The following is a 12,739-nucleotide window of genomic DNA, read 5'->3' as shown; positions in this document are numbered from 1 at the left end:
TTTATCTACACAAAGCAATGAAGAGTATCAGAAATGGTATGTGTATAAATATAAAAGACTTTTAGAAATAAATTTAATTTTTTTTACAATAAAGCTGACTGCCCTGGCTGGTGTGGCTCAGTGGACTGAGTGCCAGCCTGTGAATCAAAAGGTCACCAGTTTGATTCCCAGTCAGGGCACATGCCTGGGTTGCAGGTCAAGTCCCCAGCCGGGGGATGCACAAGAGGCAACCACACATTGATGTTTCTCTCCCTCTCTTCCTCCCTCCTTTCCCCTCTGTCTAAAAATAAATAAATAAAATCTTTAAAAAAATAAATAAAATAAAATAAAGCTGACTAAAACAAAAATAATGTTACACAGTTAATGACATATACAGAAATAAAATGTATGGGGAATGAACATAGAGTGTTATCAGGTTTATATGCTATACAGGTTTGTATTGAAGCAATACACTATATATGAGTATATGAAGTACTACAGATGTGATAAGTTAAAAATGTACACTGTAAGAATATAAAGCAATGACTAAAAATTAAAAAATAAGATATGTAACCAATAAACTTAGGAAGGAAAGAATATGGGATAATTTTTAAAACATGCTATTAATACAAAAGAAGGCAGGGGGGAAAAAAGGAAACAGTTATAAAACTCAATACCAAATATCAAATAATCTAATTAAAAATGGGCAAAGGACCCAAATAGACACTTCTGTAGACATACAGATGGCCAAGAAACATATGAAAAGATGCTCAATTACCTGAGAAATGCAAATTAAAACCACAAGGAGATATCACCTCACACGTGTCAGAATGGCTATCATCAACAAACCCACAAACAACAAGTGTTGGCAAGGATGTGGAGAAAAGGGAACCCTCATGCACTATTGGTGGAAATGCAGATTGGCACAGGCAGTGTGTGAAAAGCAGTATGGAGTTACCTCAAAAAATTAAAAATGGAACTGCATTATGAACCAGCGATTTCAGATCTGGGCAGATATCCAAAGAAACCCAAGACACTAATTCAAAAGAATATAAGCACCCCTATGTTCATTGCAGCATTGTTTATAATAGCCAAGATCAGGAAGCAGCCCAAGTATCCATCAGTAGATGAGAGGATAGAAAAAAAAAAAAAAAGGTACATCCTTTTCATTGAACATCTGTTCATTGTGTGGACAATGAAATACTACTCAGCCATAAAAAGGAAAGTGTACATTTTGCGACAACATGGATGAACCTAAAGCGTATTATTCTAAGTGAAATAAGCATGTCAGAGGAGAAGTATCACATGATTTCACTTACATGTGGAATCTAATGAACAAAATAAAAAAAATAGAAACATACTCACAGATACAGAGAACAGACTGACAGCTCTCAGAGGGGAGGAGTGTTGGGGGGCAGAGGAAAGGGAGGTGGTAGGAGGTCGAACAGGGTAAAAGGGTTAAATGGTGATGAAAGGACAGTTGACTTGGGGTCGTGAACACACAATACAGTACGCAGAATATGTATTATAGAACTATTAAACAATGTCACCCCAATAAATGCAATAAAAATTTTGAAAATGCACTAATATAAACTTTGGAGATATTTTAACAATTGGTAAATGAACAGAGAATTATATGAGAATCCAAGTTGTACAGAAACTAATTAAGGTAAATCCTTGGGCTGATTAGATCTGGTTTGATCATTTTTATTTAAAAATAGGTATATGTCTCCTTTCTGTATAAAAATATACTACTGTTACATTTTATTCTTTGAATTTTTAAATTTTCTACATAGGTTTTTACCAGTTAGATACATTATTACTGCTTCCCAAAACTATTTAAACTTTTAAAAACTGCTATCTTTAGCCTGGCTGGTATAGCTCAGTGGATTGAGCATGGGCTACGAACCAAAGGATCCCTGGTTCAGTTCCCAGTCAGGGCACATGCCTGGGTTGCAGGCCAGGTCCCCATAGGGGGAGTCAAGAGGCAATCACACACTGATGTTTCTCTCCATCTCTTTCTCCTTCCCTTCTCCTCTCTCTAAAAAAATAAATAAAATCTTTTTAAAAATTGATATCTTTATACAAGGACTGGCTCTTCTAAACTTCAGAAAAATCTGCAAATCATTTAATCTTTTTTACTCTTCCTGTCTACTACATCAAGCTTTCAAATGTCATCTCTGACAAACTTGCTATCAACAATGATTGCATTGTTCTGCAATATCAATGTCAATAGAACTTCTATAATTCTTAATCGACTTAAGATACTGTACTAACATCAGAGCGAGTTAAAGAATAAGGAATCTGGTTACCTGAACAATTTCTAAAGACTAAATTCCTAAAGAAAACTCCACTTAGGATGGCAAACTCAATTTGGTATGTACATTATCTTACAACATAGTAAAAGAAAATGAATTTAATATATTTTGAGCTCCAGGTGTAAATAAGTGTTAACATCATCTTGTGCGCATGCGTGCACATATGTATAAAATATTAAAATCAACAAAGAAAGCTTATGCATTACACAGCTTGAACCAGTTATGCAGAAGAACACTGATCTTTGATAATGTAATCGTAAGGAAAAAGCTCTAAGCAGTTGCTGTGCACCTTCAGTGTCCAGCCAGGCAGCCACGCTCTCTTATCTTCCCGGAACACTCTCCCTTCCTAACAGCCTGGTAACTTTTTGAGCTTTTGTGTTGACTTTTGTTATGCCCTTGAGGCATTTTTAACACAAGTTTCTTGTTTCTCAAAAGCTTGATTTCCTAGTAATTATTGTTTCATATAGCTCTGCTTTATTTTAATTACTGTCACTCTGAACCAAGACTGTAATCATTTCTCGTCTTGGGTCTGACTTATCCATATTTTCCTGTAATCTCTAATCACCTGGAAACTCTTTATAATACAGCCTTCACAAATTTGGGCCCCAATTAAGGATAATAAAATTGTTAAGATACAGTTTATACCCCAACAGTCTCTGGTATTTCCAAAATAGCCACTAGGTAGCACTATTGAGCCAGGAGGGTATTAGGAAGAACTAGGGTGGTAGTATATTCTCCGTATTTTTAATTAGCTCAACTCTCTCATGAGATCTGACCTGATATAAGAGAAGCCAAAGTATAACTATTAGTGAATATGGTTCAACATCTGCACACTTTTGAGGGTCAACAGAAACATGTTCCCGATTCCCGATTTCATGAGCAAAGGCTGACACGACGCTGTGAACAAAAGTGATTTCCAAGACTGTGCTTCTAAGTATACACTACTCTTGTTAATTGACAGCAATTTTAAAACACACTCTCTAGAAATCCCTGGAGATGTATCAATGCCTTTAGTGTCCATCATAAGGCTCATGCCCTCAAGATAATCACTGACTAAATCATTAATTAGCTCTATATTATATCCCAACGGGGGATGCCAGTTTGACACTGTTAATTACCGTAATAAATTAACCAAAGACCATCAGTCTTGCTAACAGGTGGTTTCCCCTTTTCCTTCAAGCTTGCCAGAAGGCCTCAGCCGTACATCAGGAGACGGAGTCTTCAGGAAGAAACATCCAGAGAACGCCAGTCTGCGCCGAGGCCCGTATCGGGGCTCTTGGCTGCCACTGATGCTGCAGAGAAGCAGCTCCCGCGTCGGGCGTCCTTCCCGGCGTCACCCAACGCCGCCGCCAACAGCAGGCCACCAGACAGCCGCGCAGGGAAGCAGACTGAATGTACGGGACTCTTTATTTGAGAAGCAGACACTGCAAAGGCACGCTGCTGACAGAAGATCCGGCGGAACAAGAAGTAACTTTGCAAGACTAAATGGGACCAATGAGGAAAACTTAATAGTGGTTTTGAGAAAAAACATGTTTTCTTTCTCCTTAATTTTTTACTAGCCTTCTTTGTGTCAGACTGTCTTTGAACAAATTAAAACAATGGACGCTTCCAATGGTATGTTGTTCCTACTGATGCATCTGAATGCAGGACAAATACTCTTGGGGAAACGTTAGTATAGCTGATAAACTATGGCACATTTATTTTTCAAAGCCAGATTTTATTTTCAAAGAATATCTCCCTTCCCACACATCCCCCACAGTGACCCAGTCACGCCCCCACCAAGAAGTGGAGTCCTTCCCCTCCCCTTGCATCTGGGCAGGCTCAGGACCTCTCCGGCCGACATAGTGTGGCGAAAGCAACATCGCAAGAATTCTCAGAGTCAGTCGCCAAAACCAATCAGCTTCTGGCTGCTTCTCTCGGAACACTCACTCTGAGGGAAGACAGTTACCACCCGGGAAGTCCAACCGCCCTGAGATGGCCACGCTAGAGAGGCCACTCGGAGGTACTCGAGTCACCAAACAGTGCCAGCTGCCCAGTCACTCCTGCCCTTGTGCCAGCCTGTGGGAGAAGCCGTCTCAGGTCTTCCAGACCAAACGACCCCACCAGCTGAGTATCCGTGAGTGACCTTGGTAATGCCGTGCGCAGCAAAGTTGTCCCTGGGCTTTGGCAAAATTTCTGAGCAGAATTTATGAGCGTCTAAAACCGTTGTTATTTTACAATGATAAGTTTGGGGTAGTTTGTTATGCAGCAAAAGTAATTGCAACGTAAAGTAGTAAATCATAAAGTAAATTTAAAGACAGTAATTGTGTAGAAAATAGAACACACTGATTGTCCTTTTCTGCAAAACTAATCAGAACAATGGTCAAATATTATATACCGCGTCTTTCCCGAGTTCTTTTACTTTACATGGTAATGTAATTATTTGCATATGCTGAATAAGAATCTATCCTTCTCTCTACCGGGATATAATTAGAGAAAACAAATTTGTAACCATGACCACACCAGAAATGTCTCATTTAACGGTAAATCTCATTAATTAGGCATGACAAACCCACACGAGGAAGAAACAAGGGTTGCGCTCCATTTTGTGGACACTGCTTCAAAAGCCTCCCAGGAAATTCTGTCGGTACCTCTATGGCTTGTGGAGTCTCACTGTTATAGGTAGTAAAAAAATGTCACTTTCTGGAAAGCCTGGAACAGTGACAAATCCGGGCATCTTGTAGCAAAAGGATACTCTATAGTCACGAGTACTACAGGCAATGCCGGTAGAAGCTGGATGGTTTCCGGTTCCTCGCCTTGGACTACGTGAACTCTACGGGCAATGAAAATACCTCTGGTACTGAAGAAGTGATAGACAAGTATATGCGACTAGGGCCACATGAGATTAACTCTCTACTCCTAGCATCCTGCGATTCTAGACTTATTAAACATAAAATAAAAAGGTCTATATGTGTCCACTAATGCCTCATTGTCCTTATGTAAATGAAACGGGCTAAACATAACAAAGCATTATATTAACAATACTTTATTGGAAAATTGTGAACAAGCTTATTTGGTCAAATCCACTTTGTAACTGCACAGATCTGATCATAGGTAACAGTGTGAAACCTCACCTTACCCTATTCCTCTGTTGACTATACATCAGTAAACTTTACATTTATAACAGCTTTGGATTTCAAGAGAGAGAGTCACACAATGACAAGGCCATCCTAAAGCTTTACACTTGAGTTAAGTTACAAAAAAAAGAAACATCATGTTTGGTTGTTTTTTTTTTAAATAAAAGACAGATGTGTTTGTTTTTTTAAATCGAAGTTGTTTGAACTGTATACAGTCAACAGAATAATATAACTGTATTAATATACAGTTATAATAATAATAATATAACTGTAAATACAATAATATAACTGTAAATAGCCACATAATAATATAACTGTAAATATCGCCATCTCTACACATGTTTTGCAAATCAGTGAGTTCTTCTGAAAGCCAGTCTCCTTTCCATCGTGCGGTATCACAAGTACAAACTCAGCTCCAAGTTCAAATCAAAATTGACAGAAAACTTACCATATTAATAACCTTGGCTAACAATGATAATAAAATAGGCTTATTAGATATGATGCCTTTCAGCTTGTCTTAATTCAACAGGTGATAGGTACCGGTACAAAGAACTATAATTTCATCAAAGCAGTCAATCCTGAAAAAGCACTTACCCACTGCTGGCAAAACATTTAGTTCCCTACTAAGTTGTATACAATCCCTTTAATTTCTTCCTGAAGAACCCTGACTGATGAGTAGGCCATCCCCTGCACTCACAAGGAACTGCCCCTCAAGGCACAGAATCCCCAAGTCTACAGAAAGACAGCGGAGAATCAAAAGGGGAGAGGAGCAAGAAGTCCCCTATTTCTTCAGGGAGCACATGGCTTCCTTTTCAATCTCCTCCTTTCTTCTTGGAGTAAGACAAGGAAGAAGGAGGAATGAGTTTAACCCACTGGAGTGAGTTAAGTTGCCAACCAGAGGAGACACGGGGTTCTTAGTTAAAAAAACTTGCTAGGCTGGTCACCTGACTGAATTCTGACTGGTACAGAAAATGGGATCCCCAAAATAGACTTCAGAGGACTTTTGTATTGCTTTGATTTGGTCCATGATGCAGTAGTATCACCATTACTCAAATGAATGCTGGTTGCTGGTTATATGAATTATCTACCCAAAAAGTCAGTGTCTTAAGCAATGGCCGCTACCTTTGAGCTCGGCAGAAATGAGCACACAGAGTGTGGTATGGCGGGGCTGCTTCTCCGTGCACGGGAGCACCTACCAAAAGAAAACGGTAAGCGAGGGCCTTTAAACCTTCAGCTCATACTTATGATCAGAAACAGAGATTTTCTATGGCAGCCCTAATAAAAACTTTTATGTGTAATAGCTACAGGGCTCAGCTCGCTACCATCAGATTCAACTGTGCCCGCCGCAGAGCTGCAATGCCAGTTGAATCCCACAGACTCACCGTGTTCCAGGCAGGAAAGTGAAAGTGCAGAATGAGAGACACTGAGACCTGCAGCCTTAGCACAGGGACACCTGGGGAACTCAGCTAATGCCAAGAACCCCAAGCCCCCAAGCTCCTCTGAGCCTCCCTTGCCAGTGGAAATAGAAATAGCCCGCCCTCCTGTGCCTAAAGGGATTAGCTCTCCTGGCTTCAAGTCCTGTAACCTCACCATCACGCCCAGAGTGGTTTTCTTGCAAGAGAGTTCCACTTCTCAAGACCCAAGTGTATCACAGCACCCTCCAGGAAAAAATAAAAGTCGGAGCCACAAAGATAACAAGTAACTTACACATAAAAACAATTGCAAAATTTTGCTATTTCCTACTGGTAGAAACCTGGGACATCTGTGTGAGAATGGATTCTGAGCATTAGACCAAGAAAAGCAGAATATCACACCAGATTGGGCCATTTTTTTAATGAGTCATGTACAGAGATTTAGGATTTAAAGTTAGCTTGTCTCTGAGTTAACTTGGTTGGCCAGCTAAAACTTGGACCTGACAAGAGCCTACATTTAGTAGATCTGAGAGATCAGAACTTGCCCAGCGGTAACGTAGAGGCAGGGACCCAAGAGCTTAAGGAACAGGACTGTTGGCATGGATTTGCCACGTGTAACTTGCACACACAACCCCTCCACCACTGTACTCCAGAGGCCCCGGGGGAGACTCCCTCCACCGAGGCTCCGGCTTCGTAACTGGAGGACAATTAGATGGGCGAGAGGTGTTAGCCTGGCCCTTTAGCACCCTGCCAGCCACAAAATCTGTCATGTTGCTACAGAATAAGAACCTCTCCATTTTTTCTCCCTAGCTGCTTCTTTGTTTCCTTCAGGATTCCTACTACAAATGGCAATTACTTATTTGTCTGGTTTTTTTTTTTGGGGGGGGGGGGGAGTGGTTTGGACCTATTTGTTCTGTCTGTCTCCTCCACTGGCACGTGACTTCCCTGAAGGTGGAGATAGGCTGCATCTACCTCGTTCAGCACCGCACCCTGGCTGCCCAGCACGGCTCCTGGTACACGGGCGTTCCATAGAGATGCGTTGAAAGCGTAAACAGTTAGTCTGTCCTTGTCAATATCAAATTCTGGTACTTTCTTCTGGAAGAGATCTGTTCAGGGAAACATTATCCTCCCAAACAGATGATTTGCAGCCAAGTTGAAAACTTGAACAATTTTCTAAATCTCTGTGTATTTCCTCAGCTTACAGCGAATGACCTGGTCTGCTGATATCACCTCTTCCATTAAATTTACATTATTCACAGAAAAAAAATGTTTTTCAAAACTTTCAATGAGGAAAAGAGACCTTTCCTTATAACAAAGGTCAATTCCGTGCTCTCACCATCCGCTCCATCACGAACATGCTTGAACGGAATCCTGTCCCGTTCCAGGGTCACATTTCTGCCCACAGCCTCGGGTTGCTCCCTATCACAAGTTAACCAGATTCTCCAATATTCTTACAGTGTACCTTCTGACTCGCGAGGCAATTTTTACACGGCCGGAGCACTTGTTGGACGAGTGGCATGAGGCAGCTTTTCTGGTTTCTGTATCAAGCAGATGGCGAATTCATGCACATCATAGTATTTCAAAACAACATTTTTATTTAACCAAAAGCTTCTATTTTCTGCATATGAACCTTTACTTTCAGCTACTAGTAGATGCTTTCATTAACAGACAATTTTACATGTGTATACACACAGCACATTGCATCACCGTGAGACTCACACGCACGACTGCAAGTAGTTAAGAGAGAAACAGAACTAAGACCCGGGTGGGATGCTCAGTTCAGCTACTACCGAAGTAACCACACCGCCCACACCGCCAGCCGGCCCGCTCATTAGTGTCACAGCTTAATTCAGATTCAAGCCTCAGCAGAATTGCAAAACACTGTTGTCTTGGACCTTCAGGGCGGCATTTACATAGTCGAACCGTGAAAGTTAAAATCCTTAAATGCCAGCGATTTCCTGTATATCTATATACCACATGCTCACCTTTGTAAAGATCTGTGCTCTCAGCAGGGTTAAAAATAATTTAGCAAACTTATCATTAGGAATCTATAAAGATCGTTATCACATAAAAACTAAGTGCATCTATGTACAAATGGTCCAGTAGGATGAGCTATGCTCTGGAAAGAAATAACCAAAGCATTCCTTATCTCACAAGGTGGATGCTCAAAAGATCGAGGGCAACAATAAATGTCATGGAATAAATGATAGAGCATTATATAAATGTCAGTAGTAGGTGGTAATGTTAATAAAAATATAGTACCTTAAGTTTAAGGCATACAAAGAACTTGATAGTCAATTATGTGTCAGTAAATGTGGGGGAGAATAATCATCAAATACAGTAGAAATCCCCTCTTCTCAAAGAATTGGGGTAGTTTGTTAGTTGGCTACTTAGAGAAATCAGTTCAAGCAAGGAATCCTACAAAATGATAAATACACATTATAAGCATTTTATTTTAATTTACACCATGTATGGAACTGGAGAGCATTATGCTAAGTGAAATAAGCCAGGTGGTGAAAGACAAATACCATACGACCTCACCTTTAAGTGGAACCTAATCATCCAAAAAACAAGCAAGGAAAATATAACCAGAGACACTGAAATTAAGAACAATCTGACAGTAACCAGAGGGGAGGTGGGAGGGGAAGATGGAGGGCAAGGGGGCAAGGGTTTTCAGGAACAGCTATGAAGGACACACGGAGAAAACGGGGATGGGGGGTGGGGAGGGCGGGGAGGTGGAAGCAGGGGAGGGAGGTGGGGATGGCTGGGGTGGGAGGGAATGGTGAGGGGGACTGTAGACAACTGTAGTTGAACAACAATAAAATAAAATGAACAAATAAATGGCCCGTGTATAAGTACAATCCACCAGGCCTCTGGGTGAGTCCCAGGCCTTCTCTGTGAATTTGGATCTGTGGACAGGCACCCAGATCTTTCTTGCAATGAGCCAAACTCATGATGCATCAGCTACTATATGGCAGCTCCAGTTGCTGGAAATGCCGCAAAAGCGTCAACACAAATGAAATAACCAGAGAACACATTTCTTCTCACTTTTTATAATTTTTTCCAATATTTTACACTTGTCTTGTTAGCCCCTAATTCCACAGCCAACTTCCAAAAGAACTGACTTTTCTAACTTTTTTTTTTCAGAGCATTCAACTTAGTTTTTGTAGAAATAAGTCCACTTTTTACACCAACATCCATCAGTTTACAGAATAAGTGAGTTGGAGAATGAACACAACTCACTCTTAATGAGAAAGTAATTTGACTTGCGTGTGTCCAAGTTCAAGGGCATCACTGTGACAAGCCTGCCGGCCACAGTCCCTGTCCTGGGAATGTTAGCAAGTTTCACCAAGGGTATGGACAGCTCTGGTGTATCCATCTGGTTGTGATTTAGATATCTATTTAAAAGGTCTTTGCCATAATATATTTCTGATCTCAAGCACAGGTGACTATGAAGAAAGTTCAATATAGGTTCCCTGTCACGTGTCTATCTGCTACCTTTGTATTCTCCTCAATCATAGGATGCATACTTTGGAGACAATAAAGCCAAAGAGTGAAAAAACACACAAGAATACTAAAATGAAGCAACAGAAAATGTGTAAGTGGAACACACATGATAAAATAATCAGAGGATTTGACTTCAAACAAATGAAATGAGTCAGTAAAAGACATTTTAAGCAAATTGCGATAGCTCTCTATTAATCTGAAAAAGCTGACGATCCATCTTTACGAGGGTTTGTTAACGGAATAAAAAAGCAGCTTTGGTGTTCACCTTCTAACCCCAAGGGGAGGGGAGAGGAGGGAAATGCAGGAACTTACTTATTTCACTGGAGACCTGCTGCAGCTTGTCCTGCGACCTGCTGATAAGGATGACCTTCATCCCGTGCCTCGCCAGCTGAAACGGGAAGAGACACCAGACAACGGAATCACACCTGGGCATTTTGTTTGGAAAGAGAAATTACATATATTCCCATTTTAAGAAAACCTGACCATATGATAATCCAAATTAAAAACTAAAATAAAGCCCTGGCTGGCGTAGCTCAGTGGATTGAGCGCGGGCTGCAAACCAAAGTGTCGCAGGTTCGATTCCCAGTCAGGGCACATGCCTGGGTTGCAGGCCACAGCCCCCAGCAACCACACATTGGTGTTTCTCTCTATCTCTCTCCCTTCCCTCTCTAAAAATAAATAAATAAAATCTTTTAGAAAAACTAAAATAAGAACAATAAAATAAAATAAAATAGAATAGAATAAAATAAAATAAAATAAAATAAACCAAACCCAAATGTAATGAATGAGCAAAATGAAGACTTTACAAGAGGATCCCCCGAAGGGTTAACTTCATAAATCAAGCTAGTATATAAATGTCAAAGGGTTTCAGAAGAAATAAATGGTTACTTTTCATTTTGTGTCCATCTAGACAGTTTGAGTTTTTCAACCATAATTATCTTCCTTCTATAATTTAAAATTTAACTTTAAAGTAGTTTTTATTCAGATTGTATACATAAAGACTGGAGGGAAGGCACAGAAAACCATAGTTATGATGTTAGCAATTCCGAAAAACAGAATCAATTGTAAAGTTTTTATTAAGCATTATACTTTATGGACAACAAAGGCAAACTAAGAGAGTTAACTGCACAAATTAACAAAGAATTTCCGGAGGAGCACCTTCTATGTACTTACCCGGCACTAAGAGCTGCAGAGAATGAGTACGATGGACAGGAATGTGATTTCTACTCCAGAGACCCATAAATATGGGGCCAAAGGAAAACCACTAAATCTACACACAAGTTTTTAGTGAACTATTCCAGACAGTATATAAATGAGCAACAAATTAGCTGCTTACTAAACTAATATTCCAGTCTTAACTCCTAAAGTTGGTGTTTATTAAGTAAAAAGTGGTATTGCAAATAAGAAGATATAGAAGTTTTATTTACTTACTTTTTAGAGAGAGGGGAAGGGAGGGAGGGAGAGAGGGAAAGAACATCTATGTGTGAGACACACATCAACCAGTTGCCTCTCGCACGCCCCCACCCGGGGACCTGGCCTACTGCAACCCAGGCGTGTGCCCTGACCCAAATCCAACCAGCAACCTCTCCATTTCCAGGATGACGTCCAACCCGCTGAGCCACACCAGTCAGGGCTAGAACACTTTTTTAAATAAAAATAACAGAGGCTGGCAATAATTTGTTAATTACTCTGCCGTAAAACCACTGAAAAACTCATGAGTCCAAACTGATAGGTTTGGGTCTGTTTATTTATTTTTTAATTAACAGGGGAAGAAAGATAAAGAAAAGCTTCTATTTAAAGAAAAACAGCATCTAATTAGTGCTGAAGGAAAGATATCATTAGAAAATCACCGTTTTTAAAACACCATGGTAATAACTAATTTAGGAAAAAATTGTCAAGGGATGTTAGAGCCACTGGATAAAAAATCATTGGTAAATGGAATAGTCACAGTCCTGAAGTCCCACCCAACACATTCCTTATTAACTACAAAGGGAAAAGGTCCCTTTATAATGGAGAATTACGGTGGGCAGCATTGTCATAAGTGATTTATCTTAATACAGTCAATCATGGAATACGTGGACTCCTTGTGCCTCCTGCTAAGATCAACTCAGGATACAAAACCACCTGTTTAACCTGAATCTGATCATGAGGAAGAAATCAGACAAATCCAAATTGAGAAACCTTTCACAAAACAAGTGGCCTGGAGTTTTCAAAAGTGCCACTGTTGTACACACACATACACAAAGGCTAGGGAACTCTTCCGGTCAAGAGACATGTCACCTAAATGCAATATATTGATCTCTAACTGGATGTGGAACCACATCTAAAAGAGCCATAAGAAAGGTTTTGGGGACAGCTGGGAAATCTGCACACGGGCTGTATGTTATGATCACTGTATAAGGGTGAA

The 12,739-nt window shown here is 40.2% G+C and overlaps 1 protein-coding gene across 1 annotated transcript in view; it reads right to left on the bottom strand.

Moving 5' to 3' along the window:
• The window catches only part of HSD17B12 (hydroxysteroid 17-beta dehydrogenase 12), a 147,269-nt gene that overhangs the window by 76,345 nt on the left and 58,185 nt on the right, over nt 1-12,739 (bottom strand). The window contains exon 3 of the mRNA XM_028516235.2: nt 10,645-10,720. Within this exon, the coding sequence (XP_028372036.1) occupies nt 10,645-10,720 (76 nt within the window). The remainder of the gene's footprint in view (nt 1-10,644; nt 10,721-12,739) is intronic.

This window comes from Phyllostomus discolor, chromosome 6 (assembly GCF_004126475.2).
Source record: "Phyllostomus discolor isolate MPI-MPIP mPhyDis1 chromosome 6, mPhyDis1.pri.v3, whole genome shotgun sequence".
Taxonomy (NCBI): Eukaryota; Metazoa; Chordata; class Mammalia; order Chiroptera; family Phyllostomidae; genus Phyllostomus; species Phyllostomus discolor.
Note: the sequence above shows the minus strand (reverse complement) of the source record. Positions and strands in the feature narration are given on the sequence as shown.